Raw genomic sequence first — 19,160 nt, 5'->3', positions numbered from 1 at the left:
CATGGGTAATGAACGTAGAGCAGCAACGAAGGTTGGAAAGGGTGGAAATGCGAATGGTTCGGTGGATGTGTGGAGTATCGTTGAGAGAGAGGAAGACAAATGATGAATTGCGAAAGATGATGGGAATAGAGCCTGTGATTGATGCTGTGAAGAGGAACAGGTTGAGATGGTTTGGTCATGTGTTGAGGAAGGATGAAAGTGACTGGTTGAGAAGAGTGATGGAAATGAATGTAGAAGGAAGCAGAGGACGGGGAAGACCGAGAAAGACTTGGCTAAAGATGGTGGAAGAAGAAATGCGGGCAAGGGGGTTAACAAGGAGAGATGCAGAAAATAGGGCAAAATGGAGAAGATTGTCATGGGGACCGCAAGGCTAACCCCCGCTCTAGCAGGGAAAATGGCCTTTAAAATGCATGTTGTTGTTGTTGTTGATGCCATGGATTCATGTGGTTGGATTGTGGTGTGTCTTATTTGTTCTGCAAATTTGGAGCTGTTGCGGAGTCCACGGTCAGTTTTTCCCACGAGACACTTTGGTATATTCACAATAAACTTGGACAGTGCGTATTAAAACAACAACAACAGGCATTTTAAGGCCATTTTCCCTGCAAGAGCGGGGGTTAGCCTTGCGGTCCCCATGACAATGTTCTCCATTTTGCCCTATTTTCTGCGTCTCCCCTTGCCCGCATTTCTTCTTCAACCATCTTTAGCCAAGTCTTTCTCGGTCTTCCCCGTCCTCTACTTCCTTCTACATTCATTTCCATCACTCTTCTCAACCAGTCACTTTCATCCTTCCTCAACACATGACCAAACCATCTCAACCTGTTCCTCTTCACAGCATCCATCACAGGCTCTATTCCCATCATCTTTCGCAATTCATCATTTGTCTTCCTCTCTTTCAACGATACTCCGCACATCCACCGATCCATTCGCATTTCCACCCTTTCCAGCCTTCGTTGCTGCTCTACGTTCATTACCCATGTCTTACTCCCATAAATCATAACACTTCTCACACATGCAGCATACACCTTTCCCTTCAGCTTCAACGACACTCCCCTCCTCGTCAGCACGCCACTCAGTTCCCGAAACTTTTTCCATGCACATCTCACTCTAGCAACCGTTGCCGAGTCTGATCCACCTTCTCCATTCAGCATGTCTCCGAGGTAGCAAAATGTTTTCACACCTTCCAGCTTCATGCCATCTCCAAGATCCAACTCAACATTTCCTTCATCTGCAACTCCCTCTGTGCACACCTTACACTTGAATGTAGCTGCCACACTGGTTAATGACCCTGGTTAGTGCATATGATGGACTATTTTGGGTTGGGTCCTTTGACATACTTTAACAAGTGCTAGTATCGGTCAATAATTTCTGCATTCTGTCCTATGCGCAGCTGTCCAATAATCGCACGTCTAGCCTGGGTTTGAATCCAGATCCAGCTATACTCTGTCATCTCGGTGTTTTACCAACTGTCATCCCGGTGTTTCACAGGCAGGGAGATTCATCAATGTGTGTGCCGTCCCTTAAATGGACGTTAAATGGGTATCCAGTCTGCCAGCATTAGTTTGTGGGATCTTTAACGTCCACCGTGTTCTTCGTGAAAAGTAGACGAGCTATCGCCAGCATCCTGAGAAAATGACAAATTCCTGCCTTAACCAGCAGAGGGCATTGCACCAGCGGTACAGCCTCACCCTCAGCCAATGATGGCACCCACAGCCTTGTGTTGCCGTCAAACGAAGAAGAATGCATTTTCCTTTGATTCGACTATATTGACTCTCATTTATTTGCATTTCCTTGCTTGTTGATACAATCACATATCATTGAGCATTAGCTTTTAATGTACTGGCACCGACCTCTAAAGGTGGTACTGGCACCGACCTCTAAAGGTGGTACTGGCACCGAGTCATGCTAAGGACTTTTAAATGGTATGAGCTGCTTCCTTGCTAAATGCTCAGCAATTAAAGTCTACAGTAAGGACAACCCCATAGCTTGCCATTCTTGGGGAGGATGAGATTCCTCTTAGTTTCCTTGCAGAGTCCAGAAAAAAAGGTGACATCATCAGGATCGCTTCTACCCAAAATGCTCTGGGGCAGTGGTTGTATTTTTCAGAAGGGGTGTGTGTGTTTTTTTCTGCAGTCTTAAATACTTCCTGTATGTTATGCTCAGGCTACAAAACTACACAATTGATGAATGACCTAACACATGCAGCTGCCCTTGTTTGCTTTTATTTCCTTCACACAATCCACCAGAGAGATTCCCACGATAAAGTCATGATGGAAGTTCACTGGGCTGCCCAAACATTCCACGCGGGATCGAAAGGAACCTGGACTGTCATGCAACTGTAACTACCCAAGCAGGAATACAGGACAAATTTAATGACTTTGCAATATGTTGTATGTGATCCATCCTTGTCCACCATTTGTTGTCTATTAGTGGGGTGCCCGGGCGCTCAGTCATTTCAAATTGATGCAAAAGTTCGTTTTCAGTACCAATTTGAAGGTAAGGGCCTAAAGAACAATTTTGGTTTGAGTGTCGAACACACATATAATATTTTGGGGGGGGGGGGGGGGGGATTTGGAGGATTTTTTTCGTCACGAATCTTCCTCATACCCACCTTTTTTTTTTTTTTTTTTTTTTTTTTTTTTTTGTATACAAGATCGAGGCTCGTGAAAGAGCGAACATTAATCACACAGAAAGACAAACAGACACATAAAACAAATAACATCGGGAGCGGTAGACAAGATGGGGAGAGAGGGGGAAGGACACAAACACAACATTTGAGAGCAGGGACCGAGAGACATGGAGACATCGAGAGATCTGTGGGAGGGAGAGGGCTTTGGGGGGGAGGCATGTGAAGGGGGGAGGCATGTGAAGGGGGGGGGGGGGGGGTGGGAGAGGTATAAACATATGGACACTGCCAGGATTTCCAGGAAATAAGTTGGAATTTCAAACAAGGTGGATCTGGGGTGAATTAGTGGGGGTAGAAAAGATCAAGGTTATGGATGGGGGAAGATAAGAGATGGTGGTGAACAGCTGTTTTAAAGACCTGGAGGGAGGAGAGGGATTGAAGGGAGTGTGGGAGTTTGTTCCACAGGCGGGAGAAAAGAGGAATGAAAGAGTGAAGGTGAGCAGAGAGCCGAGATTTCGGCAGTTTAACCATCAGAGGGTTGCTGGCAGATCTTGTGCGACCTGTAGGAATATTTGGGGGACAGAGCACAGAGAGAGCTGGGGGAGCAAGGCCGGAGAGGAGTCGGTAGAAGACAGAAAGACCACCTACCTGCCTGCGGTGAGTGAGTGAAAGGCCCTCAGAGATAGCTTCATCGCGGGAGATTCCAATGATTTTGAAAGCTTTGGATTCAACAGCGTGAAGCCGAGCCAGGTGTGAGGCAGGAGCACCAGCCCATAGGGGCGTTGCCATCCTGCGTTGTCATCCGAAGGTTCCCTCAACTCTTGTACCAGGTCAGATTTATTGGTATACATCGTGGAAGCCAGTACGAGTAGCGCCATTTCTGTCGACGAGGAGCTAGTTGCGCCAGATGTTTACGACTTCATTGTTATTGACGGTGGAGTACTGATACACTCACTTCCTGGTGCAACTGTCCAAGGAAACACCTTTGATTCATATTTCGACAAGGTATTCTGCAAAGTTTAAGGGCAAAGTTGAAGTGCACACGTCTGTGCAAGTGCAAATGCGAGAAGTAGCTGGACCAGAACAATTTCCAATACTGACATGTACATATGGTCGATTTGTTAGCCACTTTCTTATTAAAACTATTGTTCAAGGAGTTATTCAAGCAATTGTCTGAACAGTTACTCATCACCATATTGTAGCACAGTTAAAAGATAAATAAAAATGTCACTATATCATTGGGTCCGAGTATAATTGTCCAGTTTATTATTTTTAAAAACATGTTTCAGCTTACCGGGCCTATGAGCCTCGGTCTTTTTTTTGTGGATATGCACCGATACCGGCAAAATTATTGCTTCTATGGGCAATATGCTTGAAATACAAGTTGCTACTCCTGATCCTGAATCCATACATACCTCGTATGTTCAGATCGGATCATCCAATCAAAAGGTATAACAGTTTCCATATTTCGCATAGGCCGGTGGGGGGTCGGGAACCCCCCAGGTCCCCAGAAGCCCCATTTTTGATCTGAGTGCTTGACACTCGAACCAAAATTGTTCTGTAGGCCCTTACCTTCACATTGGTACTGAAAACGAAAATTGCATCAATTTGAAATGAAAAGAAAAAATTACCCATGCACCCCCATTATATTATTAAAATTACCCACTATATTAAAATTACCCCACTATATTAAAACCTTGAATGCCTACGTCTTTGCCAGAGGCCGGGTCGCCTGGGCAGCTCAGGCTCTGCGGATGTGGGGAGGATAGTAGCAGCAGGTGGCTCAAGATTGAGATGCTTGAAGTAGAGCCACCAAGACACAGAGCGATCACCGCCATGACGCCGACCACTGGCATGCTGCTTTGTCATCCATTGCCTCTGTTTCCAGCGCTGCACGGTTACTCTTCTAGGCCGAGGATCTGGCTTTAGCTTGAAGTCGACTTGGCCAGCTTGTCTCATTCCTTCAGGGATGTAGATCCGTTTGAGCGAAGGCAAGTACCCAGGTCCTGAGGCCTGGACCAAATATGTCCCTGGTCGAAGCAGACGCCAGTATTCGCCACTGCGTGCTGCAGGTGAGGTAGGTAGTACAATATAATCCCATTATTCCAAGACGGGATACCCATCCATTGCCTCATTAATTATCTATCAATGCATTATTTACAACTCTATTATTTGTTTATATCGACTGTAATTAAAAGGATATACCAATTATACCAGCCCTAGTTAATGATACAGCTGGCCAGTTCAGCATTCCCATTTCAATTTCCCTGTTTAGCATTCCCATTTGGATTGCCCTGATTAGCATTCCCATTTGGATTGCCCTGATTAGCATTCCCATTTGGATTGCCCTGTTTAGCATTCCCATTTGGATTGCCCTGTTTAGCATTCCCATTTGGATTGCCCTGTTTAGCATTCCCATTTGGATTGCCCTGTTTAGCATTCCCATTTGGATTGCCCTGTTTAGCATTCCCATTTGGATTGCCCTGTTTGGCGTTCCCATTTGAATTGCCCTGTTTAGCATTCCCATTTGGATTGCCCTGTTTAGCATTCCCATTTGGATTGCCCTGTTTGGCGTTCCCATTTGGATTGCCCTGTTTAGCATTCCCATTTGGATTGCCCTGTTCAGCATTCCCATTTGGATTGCCCTGATTAGCATTCCCATTTGGATTGCCCTGTTTAGCATTCCCATTTGGATTGCCCTGTTTAGCATTCCCATTTGGATTGCCCTGTTTAGCATTCCCATTTGGATTGCCCTGTTTAGCATTCCCATTTGGATTGCCCTGTTTAGCATTCCCATTTGGATTGCCCTGTTTGGCGTTCCCATTTGAATTGCCCTGTTTAGCATTCCCATTTGGATTGCCCTGTTTAGCATTCCCATTTGGATTGCCCTGTTTAGCATTCCCATTTGGATTGCCCTGTTTGGCATTCCCATTTGAATTGCCCTGTTTAGCATTCCCATTTGGATTGCCCTGTTTAGCATTCCCATTTGGATTGCCCTGTTTGGCGTTCCCATTTGGATTGCCCTGTTTAGCATTCCCATTTGGATTGCCCTGTTTAGCATTCCCATTTGGATTGCCCTGTTTAGCATTCCCATTTGGATTGCCCTGTTTGGCGTTCCCATTTGAATTGCCGTTTAGTTTTCCCATTTGGATTGCCCTGTTCAGCGTTCCCACTTGGATTGCCCTGTTTAGTTTTCCCATTTGGATTGCCCTGTTTAGCATTCCCATTTGGATTGCCCTGTTCAGCATTCCCATTTGGATTGCCCTGTTTAGTTTTCCCATTTGGATTGCCCTGTTTAGCGTTCCCATTTGGATTGCCCTGTTTAGTTTTCCCATTTGGATTGCCCTGTTTAGCGTTCCCATTTGAATTGCCCTGTTTAGTTTTCCCATTTGGATTGCCCTGTTTAGCATTCCCATTTGGATTGCCCTGTTTAGCATTCCCATTTGGATTGCCCTGTTTAGAATTCCCATTTGGATTGCCCTGTTTAGTTTTCCCATTTGGATTGCCCTGTTTAGTTTTCCCATTTGGATTGGCCTGTTTAGTTTTCCCATTTGGATTGCCCTGTTTAGCATTCCCATTTGGATTGCCCTGTTTAGCATTCCCATTTGGATTGCCCTGTTTAGCATTCCCATTTGGATTGCCCTGTTTAGCATTCCCATTTGGATTGCCCTGTTTAGCATTCCCATTTGGATTGCCCTGTTTGGCGTTCCCATTTGAATTGCCGTTTAGTTTTCCCATTTGGATTGCCCTGTTCAGCGTTCCCACTTGGATTGCCCTGTTTAGTTTTCCCATTTGGATTGCCCTGTTTAGCATTCCCATTTGGATTGCCCTGTTTAGCATTCCCATTTGGATTGCCCTGTTTAGTTTTCCCATTTGGATTGCCCTGTTTAGCGTTCCCATTTGGATTGCCCTGTTTAGTTTTCCCATTTGGATTGCCCTGTTTAGCGTTCCCATTTGAATTGCCCTGTTTAGTTTTCCCATTTGGATTGCCCTGTTTAGCATTCCCATTGGGATTGCCCTGTTTAGCATTCCCATTTGGATTGCCCTGTTTAGCATTCCCATTTGGATTGCCCTGTTTAGAATTCCCATTTGGATTGCCCTGTTTAGTTTTCCCATTTGGATTGCCCTGTTTAGTTTTCCCATTTGGATTGGCCTGTTTAGTTTTCCCATTTGGATTGCCCTGTTTAGCATTCCCATTTGGATTGCCCTGTTTAGCATTCCCATTTGGATTGGCCTGTTTAGTTTTCCCATTTGGATTGCCCTGTTTAGCGTTCCCATTTGAATTGCCCTGTTTAGCGTTCCCATTTGGATTGCCCTGTTTAGTTTTCCCATTTGGATTGTCCTGTTTAGTTTTCCCATTTGGATTGCCCTGTTTAGCATTCACATTTGGATTGGCCTGTTTAGTTTTCCCATTTGGATTGCCCTGTTTAGCATTCTCATTTGGATTGCCCTGTTTAGCATTCCCATTGGGATTGCCCTGTTTAGCATTCCCATTTGGATTGCCCTATTTAGCATTCCCATTTAGATTGCCCTGTTTAGCATTCCCATTGGGATTGCCCTGTTTAGCATTCCCATTTGGATTGCCCTGTTTAGCATTCCCATTTGGATTGCCCTGTTTAGCATTCCCATTTAGATTGCCCTGTTTAGCATTCCCATTGGGATTGCCCTGTTTAGCATTCCCATTTGGATTGCCCTGTTTAGCATTCCCATTTGGATTGCCCTGTTTACCGTTACCATTTGGTTTGCCCTGTTTAGTGTTCTCCCTTGGATTGGCCTTGTGTGTTTTCATCTGAACCATCCGCCCATGATTTTGGGAACTGAGGTTCAAATTCCCGATAATGTATTCATTCTTCATTGTATACTCGTGTTTTTTTTAAACAAATATTTAAGTACAGTACACTGACGTGTGCTGATGTCCTTTATTTATGTACAAACCCCTCCCCGAGCCTTATATCAATATAAAAAAAGATGAAAACAAATTTAACACTGATCAATATGCCGTTGTCAATCATACATGTACGGATTAATTTATGGTTCCTAATAATTATGGGTCACTGTAAGGATTAATTTAATTGGTTCACGAGTTATCAAACAGAGTGACCACTCTATTCGTCATGGGTGTGTGTCTGTCTGTCTGTCCGTCCGCAGCATAACTACCCGATGATATCATCCGATCTTGATGAAACTTGGGTGCGAGGTTGATATCATGATCTAGTTGTGTCCTGCCTAGAGTGGGCGCATTGCGCCCATTGTGGGCGGAGCGACGCCGGAAAAAGATGCCTTTTTCGGGGGTAATTAAGTTCAAGCTACATCTTCTCAGAGGGGTTTGGTGGAATCTGACAGGGGTTTCGGTATTTGGTTCGGCCAATTTCATGTGTCTAGCCCCACGGAGCTCGATTTTTCATTTTCGTCCCGAGGTCAAGGTCACAAGGTCACGGAATTTAGAAAAGTCGATTTTTGATGGTTTTATTACATTGTTCACTTCCTGATAGGGTGAAATGTCATACATGATCTTATATTATCACATACATCATGAAATACAAGTTTTCCAACAAATTTCAGAATCTTCGACCTTTGACCATTGAAGGTCACAAAGGTCAAATTTTCAAAGTTGTCGGAATCGAACCGAATTTTCGGTATTGTGTAGCTAACTAACCTCATAACTGATTATGCATTATTTTCTATCTCATTTCAAGGTCAGTAACCTTCGTTTTGACATTTCCAGGCCAGCACCACACACAATTACGTACAGCTGGCTCTTATAGGCCTGCGCACGCAGCGCATTGGGGCCCTTTGTAAATAGTCATGTACACCGCATGTCGGGGGGCAGACACCTGCCACGTGGGCCCCCGACCCCCCAGTCCGGGTCTGTTTCGGTTATAGTCCGTCCTTTGTCATTGAATACCGCTCGCTCGTGAACCATCGTCGTCTCCTGACTTGTTGTTTTTATAATTACCTCCGCCACCAAAGGTGGGATGAAGGAGGTTATGTTTTCACCCCTGTCTGTCTGTTTGTCCGTTTGTCTGTCTGTTTGTGAACAAAATATCTCAAAAAGTTGTGGACGAAATTTGGTAGATATGTAGATTATGTGACGAGGACTAAATGATTAGATTTTGGTGATGATCCGGATTAGGATCCGGCTACTAGAATGTTTTAAGTGATTCTTCACCATTGAGAGACAGGGCCAAAAACGATACATAGCAGGATATCTCAAAAAGTTGTGGACAGATTTGGACGAAACTTTGTGGACCCGTTGGGTGTCTGACAAGGAAGAATCGATTCGATTTTGGTGAAGATCTGAATATGGATTCGGATATGAGAATTATTTAATTCTTTAAGTGATTCTTCACCATTGGGGGATCAGGCTAAAAACGATGCATTTTTTAGCAGGATATCTCAAAAAGTTATGGATGGATTTGGACGAAACTTGGTGGACAGGTTGTGTGTGTGTGACAATGAAGAATCGATTCAATTTTGGTGAAGATCCAGATCCGGATGCAGCTAGTATAATTTTTTAAGTGATTCTTCACCATTTGGTGATTTGGCCGACCAGGTGGAGGTATGTTCTCTACTTAGTGCCATTCTAGTTTGCACTATAATTGTGAGTGGATCCATTTTCTGGTAAAATTGACATTATCAGTCTGTTTATTGCATTTTGTGTCACTTACTTGTGACGACGTCTCTCGGGTTGCCTTTTACTGCAACGTGGATGCCACGGATTCCACGGCCATTCTCATTCCGAACGACACCCTTAATTCCTTGATGTACCTGTAACAATGGTTGGATACCATGAACCATGTAAGCCAAAAATATGTATAAGCGGTTAAAATAAAAAAATTCCATGAATTATTACATTTACTGTATTTATTATTGTTTATTATTATGTTGTCACGTGACGCTGTGCCCTCAGGTCGAAGCACGTGTGCTGCAAGCGGGAGGAGGACCACCATGGCCATGATTTTGGAAATATACCCAGGATGCTCTGCACCATTGTAAGGTCACTTCTCGATCCTTTTCTTCCCACATTTAAGTGATCCCGTCCTCACCGATTCCATGAAGCTGAAAAGAGCTTCGCGGTTGTTTTCCCACTCTTGTTCAAGCTCAGACGCGTTCGGGAATTTCCTGCAGCCGAGTTCTACCGTAATCTCGAAGCAACCATGGTGCAGGTAACTGAAATCCTGCATTCCTGCAAGCACACAGGGAAACGTGCACCTTCTAAGGTGTCAAATAGTTACATGAAATTTCTATGAGGTCTACCAACCTTCAAAAAGGTCTACGAGCGATGTAATCCCAATAGTCCAAAGCACACCATTAAGTATGTTCCTTGTCAATATGTAAGTTTATTATCTGAAGTGAAAATAGAAATGTGTTTTGTATCGACTAGCATACCCACTCCCTACGGAAGCGGCAGGAAGGGTCATGCTATCTTCTCTGGGGCATATCGATTACCATAGATCAGCCTCAAGAACGCCAGGTTTCCTCCTTTTCAGTTTAGTGTTAAACAGCAGCAGCGACTGTTTTAAAGTCTCATCTCAGTCACATGCTCCTGATATTGAAAGGATGGGAAAAGTGCTCAATATTTGGATTGAGGACCAAACACAGAACAAGGTGCTTTTGAGTGGACCGGTGATGTTGCAGAAATAATTGCGCATTTGCTAGCGTTTCCACGAAGCACCCGGGGACGACGGCTCCTATTCAACCATTGATACCCACATGTCCATGCCAGCAAGGGCTCGTTTGAGAACTTCAAAAGAAGATTCGGCCTCCATAATGTCACATTAATTGGGGAAGCAGCATCGGGTAAACCATGATGCTGTGGAGAATTACGCACCGCAGCTCATGAAACTAATCGAGGGGAAGGGATTTATGCTGGAGCAGGTCTTTAACGCCGACGAGACGGGATTATTCTGGAAGAGGATGCCATCTCATAACTTCCTGTTCAAGCAGGAAAGAAAGTCCAAGGCGGCTAAGGATCATCTTACCCTTCCCATATGTAGCAGTGCAGCAGGTGACTTCTTCGTAAATCCGATGCTGCTCTTCCGAGCACTGCATCCACCTCCACACTCGCCTCTGCCCCTCACTGCTCCCCACTCCCACTCCCCCTCTCCGCCTCCCACTCCTGCTCACCCTCCACACTCACATCCCCCTCCCCCACATCCCACTCCCACTCCTCAGTCGTGCTCCCCACTGCCGCTCCCCCTCCCTGCTTCCTATTCCCCCTCCCCAATGCCCCTTCCCACTCTCCACTGCCCCTCACTGCTCTCCACTCCCCCTCTCTGCTTCCCACTCCTGCTCCCCCTCTCCGCTTCCCACTCCCCCTCCCTGCTTCCCACTCCCCCTCCTCAATGCCCTTTCCCACGTCCCACTCTCCGCTTCCCACTCCTGCTCACCCTCCACAGTCCACACTCACACCCCCCTCCACGCTTCCCACTCCCGCTCCCCACTCCCACTCCACCTCCCTGCTTCCCCCTCCCCGCTCTCCACTGCCCCTCCCCGGTTCCCCTCTCTGCTTCCCACTCCAACAGCATCATCATCATCATCCAAAGCTAAGTCTTGTGGTTTATATTTACGGCAGAGTATGTAATACTTTTACCCTCACTCACCTCACTGTTTTGGTATACATTTAAAAGGTAAAGTCTTGTGTTCTTGTCTATTAGCATGTCCCCACACAGCGGGAGACAGGGTTTTGCAATCACTTCTGTGTGTGTCTGCTGTGTGTGTCTCTCTGTATCTGTCCAGGACGTACGTTTCTTTACCATTTGAGATAGTCATCAAATTTTCAACAAAGCTTTAGTATAAGAACATGGAGAAGGCAAATTAATGATCTGGTCAAAAGGTAAAAGGTCAGCGTCAACATAAAATCGTCAAGTTTCATCCGATTGACCTGAAATTTAAAGAATTTACATGTTGGGTCACAGAATTGATTCACAAATCAAAAGCTAGAAGCCAATTGTTTTTTTAAATCAAAAGCTCAAAGGTCAAGGCTGCATAAAATCATCAATTTTCATTTTGTATTTTTTTAAAACACTTTTTAACTGTTTTGGCCATCTTGAGCATATTGAAGAAGAAGAAGAAATTTATTTTATCTACATGTTTATTTCAATGTTGACATGCCTTACATATCTTTTACATGTTTATTTTAATTTTAATGTGTTTATTTTTAGCTGTCGCCCATCTCACTCTGTATTTTCTCAAGGCCCAGGAATAGAACCTAACCTCCCTTTTCCCATAGACCCTTGCTTTTATCTACCATGGTATTAACTATTTTCCAGGAACATTCCCCTGCGATATGGGTTTACTGTATATTGTTTAGATATAATTTATTTATTATTTAAAAAAAAAAAAATTCTTTATTATTTCTTAAAATTTTACTTCTAAACAAAAAAAAAATGTTGGTGAGTTTTGGACTATTGTCACGAGTCTCTCATTCTGGAACTCTTTGAACATCCCACGTATACACAAAGTAACCTCTTCTGTTTAAATGTCATTAAAAGTTTTCATGGTTTTCAAGCTGTTATATCCAATGGACATGGATATAGACAAGAACGTGCGGTAACATTTCCGCATTGGGAAGTTGCCGAATACTTATGCATTTACATGGTATGACTGCTTTACTCAAAATGGGAAATTACTTTTGGAGTAATAACATGTGACAACATTTAACCCTTACAACAGCACCAACCTCCATGAAGATTGTACACTTGTGCTCCACTACCCACACCACCCGTTGCTGACATCCTGAGAGGGCAAGACTCTGTACCATTGTTAGCCATGATCTTGTGAGCGTCTACATATGTGCTGGCCAAATGGCGAAACACCTAGAGGAGAGGAGAGGGGTCAGGGGGGGGAGAAAGGGGGGGGGGGGGGGCTGGAGGGGAGAGTGTACATCTGTGAACAACAGTCATGATGAGCTGCTCAAGATGAAGCTGCTCATAAAAATAACACCTCTTCATAAAAAAGATTCTGGTGTTGGTGTGTTCAGCGCTCCTTATGGTAGAGCGCGATAAGCATATATTTTTGTTGTTGCTCTCATGATTTTGTACAAGGTGTGGTGTATTTTATATCGCTTAAGGTTGCTGTAGTATTAGAAGCAGATTTGCAGGTAATGGTATTATTTTATTTTGAAGGGTATTTTTAAGGCCTTTAGGGGCTAGTCCAGCGGTATGTTCCTTTTTTCAAGTAAATAAGGCAGTGGAAAGATGATTGGGAGACGTGTCAATATGAGAATTGATTAAGATGCTAAACAATGTGATCATGCTTGATGTGGAAATATTGGGGATAATGGTGACAGAGGGTTGTCTTTGCGATAGAAAAGGTATAGAAATGATAGAGCTCAAGATTGTAAATTATAGGTTGAAGGAACGGATAACTACATTGGAGGAGGCAAAGGAGTGTGAAAAGTTTGTAGATAAAAGTTTGTTAGATTTGTGGACTGAATCTGCAGAGGAGATTAGCAGTGATGAGGGTGTAGCGAGTGCAGGCAGTGGTGATGTTGTAGCTAGCGGGTACATGCAGTTGTGAGGGTGCTGTGAGTACACGCAGGGTGATGGTGTAGTGAGTGCACATGGGGTGATAGTGTATGCGGGGTGATGGTGTAGCGAGTGTACGCGGGGTGACGGTGCAGCAAGTGCACGTGGGGTGACGGTGTAGCGAGTGCACGCGGGGTGACGGTGTAGCGAGTGCACGCGGGGTGACGGTGTAGCGAGTGTGCGCAGAGTGACGGTGTAGCGAGTGTACGTGGGGTGACGGTGTAGCGAATGTACGTGGGGTGACGGTGTAGCGAGTGCACGCGGGGTGACGGTGTAGCGAGTGCATGCGGGGTGACGGTGTAGCACGTGCATGTGGGGTGACAGTGTAGCGAGTGCACGTGGGGTGACGGAGTAGCGAGTGCACGCGGGGTGACGGTGTAGCGAGTGCGCGCAGAGTGACGGTGTAGCGAGTGTGCGCAGAGTGACGGTGTAGCGAGTGTACGCGGGGTGACGGTGTAGCGAATGTACGTGGGGTGACGGTGTAGCGAGTGCACGCGGGGTGACGGTGTAGCGAGTGCATGCGGGGTGACGGTGTAGCACGTGCACGTGGGGTGACAGTGTAGCGAGTGCACGTGGGGTGACGGAGTAGCGAGTGCACGCGGGGTGACGGTGTAGCGAGTGTACGCGGGGTGACGGTGTAGCGAGTGTACGCGGGGTGACGGTGTAGCGAGTGCACGCGGGGTGACGGTGTAGCACGTGCATGTGGGGTGACGGTGTAGCGAGGGCACGTGGGGTGACGGTGTAGCGAGTGCACGTGGGGTGACGGTGTAGCGAGTGCACGCGGGGTGACGGTGTAGCGAGTGCACGCGGGGTGACGGTGTAGCGAGTGCACGCGGGGTGACGGTGTAGCGAGTGCACGTGGGGTGACGGTGTAGCGAGTGCACGTGGGGTGACGGTGTAGCGAGTGCACGCGGGGTGACGATGTAGCGAGTGCACGTGGGGTGACGGTGCAGCAAGTGCACGTGGGGTGACGGTGTAGCGAGTGCACGTGTGGGGTGACGGTGTAGCGAGTGCACGCGGGGTGACAGTGTAGCGATTACACGCAGGGATGACGTTGTATCTAGTGAGTGCATGCAGTTGTAAGGGTTCAGTGAGTGCAGGCAGGGGTGAGGCCAGAGAGATGATTCTTTGTTTGTGATGAAACAATTAAATTTGTAAAATCTTCATTATGCAGGAAGGATCGTAGATTATAGAACTGTGTGTTGTTTTGAAAGAGCGCTAAGAAGGGATATTGAAAGTTAAATGCCAGCATGTGAGGTGTCCAGTAATTTCATTAATTCAACAGTGTCGGCACTCAGCAGTCTCCATTAATTCGGCTATTCGCAAAGTACACTGCTTCGGCGTGGTGGGACACGTTAGCGACTCATTATAGAGGTCACCTCCCCATGCTCAGCGAGAGTGGATAGCCATGGGACTCAACAACCAGTTAAAACAAAAGACTAGTCACCAAAATATGTGGAATTTGAACCTGAGATCCCAGTATCATGAGCCATGTGTTCAGATGGTCCACCTGTACATACCTGTCTTTAATCAGTGCAATTGTGCCATTGAGCATTATTAATGAGGCATATTGCATACCTCTTCATCTGGACTCGGTGAGCTTTCCTCCTCTCCAGTGAGCGATAGATCATACGGGTACCGAACAAGCAGCTCTCCCCCATGCAGGTTTGCCGAGATCACAAACGGTATGCTGCTGGACCAGCGCATTACAGCACGTGTCTCTGGCGCCACCTAAAGGTGGGAAACAGGAGTGCAGGTTTGATTTGAGAGATGAGAGAAAAGAGACAGACAAGAGGGAAAGGGCGGGTCCATGGGGACCAATTGGCACTCTCTCCGTGACCGCGTTGCCCTGAGGAATCCGGGCAGCAGGGAAGATTTGGCCCACGACTTGTCTATATATTATGTAAGCGAATATGGTGGAATTTTTAACGCCCCTCTACGAATGCTTCATTGCATGCCTTCTCATCTTCCCAAACTTCCTTGTTCTCTCTCCCAACTCCCCCCATACTTCTCCCTCTTCTCTCCCAACTCCCCCCTAACTTCCTTCCATCCCAACCTGTTCCTTATCTTCTTTTTCTCAGTTTTACTGTTCCCATTCTCGCCCTCGCCATGTGTGCATAAATATGTAGTTCATAATACTGTGGAACATTATGAAACCACGTGAATGTTCTGCATCACCTCATCACTCCAATATTCATCCAGGATAGGCACTGGACCCCAATGGCGTTTCGGTGCCTTCATTCGCAGGACAGTATTCGTGAGGTCTGGGAAGTTTCTGTTCAGATCCATGTTCTGCATATTCATTCGTCCTGAAAAGAGCTGTCGTTCCATCTCGGGCTGTACAGGCACAAAGACAGAAGGGACAATAGTTTCATCGCAATGCTGACCAAGGTCCCCACCATTATTACTACACCTTTATTCATTTATCCATAATTAACTGTCCTGGTTGTGTTTGGGCTTCAATCGCTGTAGAATCATCACTGAACGTTCGGGATGACTACTTTATAACACCCAGGTCTATATATTTATTACGTACGCAATAATATTTTTTGGACCCTCTCCACTTTACCAGGCATTTAATTTGCTCACCTAATCTCACTCAATAATCATGAAGATCAATAAAAGGCATTTAGGAGCATTCTGTAGAAAAAAAAATTTATACCCCAATTTATTATAATGCACTTCACTATTCCAATTATAAAACTAGAAAGCATCTTAAAATCAACGTGCGTTTGTAATCAGACATATTCTTCTTCTTCTGTATGCTCAAAATAACGAAAAGTTTTTTTTAAAAATACAAAATTAAAATTGATTTTATGCAGCCTTGACCTTTGAGCATTAGATCTAAAAAAAAAATCAACTCCTACCTTTTGATTAGTGAACCAATTCAGGGACCCGATATGCAAATTCTTTAAAATTCAGGTCAATCGGGTGAAAATTGGTGATTTTATGCAACCTTGACCTTTGATGTAAGCTCGAGCAATGCGACTGCATTGCCAATATGCTTCTGCATAGTCCATAACCATGACAACAGATATATGCCCTCATTGACTGTCCTAAAAATAAACAAGTTTGATATTAATCCCTTCAGCTGTTCTCAAGTACTGTATCCCATTTTTACCAGACATGACAGGTTTCACATCGATCGGTATGGTTTTGGAGAAGGGTTTTTTTTCTAAAATATTGGCTTTCAAGCTAATATGGCTGCCAAACCACATGACCTATGATGTCATCATTTTCAAACTATATGCAACAGTGGTGTTAGATGACATTTGTGAAATTTCGCAACGATAGGCTAAGCGGTTTCAGAGATATAATTATTTAATACTGCCCTTCAATCCAATATGGCTGCCACACCATGTGACTAACGCCGTTTTTGTGATCAACATTTAATTGCCATGCCTAGTCAATAACACACGTAAAGTTTTGAGTCAATTTGGTGGTTTGGGGGTAGACGTTTTTTTAAACGTTTCATGTTAAATCCAATATGGCTGCCAAACCATGTGACCTATGATGTCATAAATTTAATATTTCAATACAAATGGGTCATAGATCATGTGCATGCAATTTCAGATTTTTAGGACGAGCAACGGTACCCGCCCTACGGGCGGGGCTTCAATTGGGAGGCCCAAACGAAAAGGCTAAATATCAGAAATTGAAGGCTTTTTTTCTTGTAAACGATTTATATAAACATCCGTTAAATCTCGATCGGTGCAGCCGTTTGTGCGGCACCCGGGAAAATAACGTCATGCGGGAGCAAGTATCAGCAGGATGTGGTAGTGTGGGAGTCCACGTTTCTGATCCTTCATGCCGAAGTAACCCACCACTTCTCCAAGCATTCCGCTCTTCAGATCCGCCATGAGAGATTTGAGCTTGATACTGAAGACGCGTGCAGTTAGTCCTGATGTCGTATGTACTCCCGATGTCGTATGTACTCCCGATACGTGTTTCCTTCATTGTAAAAACTTCCAAATCAACAGTTAAAAGGATTTTGAGCCGATAGCTGTTACGGCCTTGGCCAGATCGATGGAGACAGCGATCTGTTAGCGTATTCACCGCCCAAATAGCTATGTGGAATTATCTCATGTGGAGATTAAACTAATCGTGTTCACAATCGCTATGTCGTATGTACTCCCGATACGTGTTTCCTTCAGTTGAAATGGGTTAGAATTCTCTCAAGCAGGGATTCAACCCGTGTCCTTATAAAATGTCTTTGTCCGAGGTCACCGAGTTCGATCGGTGCAGCTCTGCAACGATCGGTGCAGCCGTTTGTGCGGCACCCGGGAAAACAACATCGTCACAATGAGAACAATGAACGTTATGCGAACACGAATGTTATGCGGGAGTCCAAACCTGAGAATGCTGGAGATGAGCTGAAATTGGGAAAACTAAATAGCCTATTTTACTCTTGGAGATACCAGGATTATCCACCCAAAATATCGTTGAGATCGGTTCAGCAGTTTTTACGGTACCTCCGAACAGACAGACAGACAGACGGATGGACATTTGGTGAATTATAGTAAGATGAGGAATTTGATTAAAACATTTTTGGCTGGTATACCACTTCACCTATGATGTCATCATTATCATGCTTTTGTTCCCCATTGGGAGTACTTGACAATGTGCCAAGTTTCAATTTTTTCCATTCAGCGGTTTCCAAGGAATACTTTAAAAAAAATTTTTTTTTTTTTTGTATACAAGATCGAGGCTCGTGAAAGAGCGAACATTAATCACACGGAAAGACAAACCGACACATAAAACATATAACATCGGGAGCGGTAGACAAGATGGGGAGAGAGGGGGAAGGACACAAACAACATTTGAGAGCAGGGACCGAGAGACATGGAGACATCGAGAGATCTGAGAGAGGGCGAGGGCTTTGGGGGGGGGGGGGGGGGCAAGGGAAGGGGGTGGTGGGAGAGGTATAAAACATATGGACACTGCCAGGACTTCCAGGAAAGAAGTTGGAATTTCAAACAAGGTGGATCTGGGGTGAATTAGCGGGGGTAGAAAAGATCAAGGTTTTGGATGGGGGAAGATAAGAGATGGTGGTGAACAGCTGTTTTAAAGACCTGGAGGGAGGAGTGGGATTGAAGGGAGTGAGGGAGTTTGTTCCAGAGGCGGGAGAAAAGAGGAATGAAAGAGTGAAGGTGAGCAGAGAGCCGAGATTTCGGCAGTTTAACCATCAGAGGGTTGCTGGCAGATCTTGTGCGACCTGTAGGAATATTTGGGGGACAGAGCACAGAGAGAGCTGGGGGTGCAAGGCCGGAGAGGAGTCGGTAGAAGACAGAAAGACCACCTACCTGCCTGCGGTGAGTGAGTGAAAGGCCCTCAGAGATGGCTTCATCGCGGGAGATTCCAATAATTCTGAAAGCTTTGGTTTCAACAGCGTGAAGCCGAGCGAGGTGTGAGGCTGGAGCACCGGCCCATAGGGGAGAACAGTATTCCATTGAGCTGCGGATGAAAGCCTTGTATGTGGTGAGGAGCTCAGGTGTGCCGAGGAAGGACTTCGCACGACGGAGGATGCCCAGTCGGCGACTGGCTTTGGAGGCCAGCTTGGAAATGTGGTTTTCCCAAGAAAGATCATGGCAGATAGTCAGACCCAAAAGCTTGAGCGACAGAACTTCTTGGAGACCCAAAAGCTTGAGCGACCCAGAGGATTGTTGAGAAAGTAGATGGGAGGGTTGTCCAGTCGATCTTTTCGGAGAGACATAGTAAGAGTGTGAGATTTGTCAGGATTGAAAGACATGGTCCACTTGTTTGACCAGTCTGTGATTTTGTCCAAGTCTTCAGAGAGTGAGGAGGCTGCAGACTGCCGATCTGAGGGAAGAGGAATGGAGCGGCAGAGAGTGGAGTCATCAGCAAAGAGATAGAGAGAATTTTCAAGAGAGTCAGAGAGATCATTGATGAAGACCAGAAAAAGCACGGGGCCCAGAACACTGCCTAGGGGAACTCCAGCCTGAACAGGAAGAGGAGATGAGAGAAACCCATTCAGGGCCACACGTTGA

General features: G+C 45.5%; 1 protein-coding gene across 1 annotated transcript in view; it reads right to left on the bottom strand.

Moving 5' to 3' along the window:
• Positions 1 to 3,866: 3,866 nt before the first annotated feature.
• LOC137423734 (carboxypeptidase Z) overlaps positions 3,867 to 19,160 on the bottom strand; it is a 94,504-nt gene continuing 79,210 nt past the window's right edge. Inside the window, exons 7-12 of the mRNA XM_068111197.2 lie at positions 15,331 to 15,489; positions 14,731 to 14,883; positions 12,306 to 12,441; positions 9,670 to 9,809; positions 9,292 to 9,391; positions 3,867 to 4,689 (exon numbers count right to left, since the gene is read on the bottom strand). Coding sequence (XP_067967298.2) covers positions 4,313 to 4,689; positions 9,292 to 9,391; positions 9,670 to 9,809; positions 12,306 to 12,441; positions 14,731 to 14,883; positions 15,331 to 15,489 — 1,065 coding nt within the window. The 3' untranslated portion in view covers positions 3,867 to 4,312. The remainder of the gene's footprint in view (positions 4,690 to 9,291; positions 9,392 to 9,669; positions 9,810 to 12,305; positions 12,442 to 14,730; positions 14,884 to 15,330; positions 15,490 to 19,160) is intronic.

This window comes from Myxine glutinosa, chromosome 3 (assembly GCF_964187855.1).
Source record: "Myxine glutinosa chromosome 3, kmMyxGlut1.1, whole genome shotgun sequence".
Lineage (NCBI taxonomy): Eukaryota > Metazoa > Chordata > Myxini > Myxiniformes > Myxinidae > Myxine > Myxine glutinosa.
Note: the sequence above shows the minus strand (reverse complement) of the source record. Positions and strands in the feature narration are given on the sequence as shown.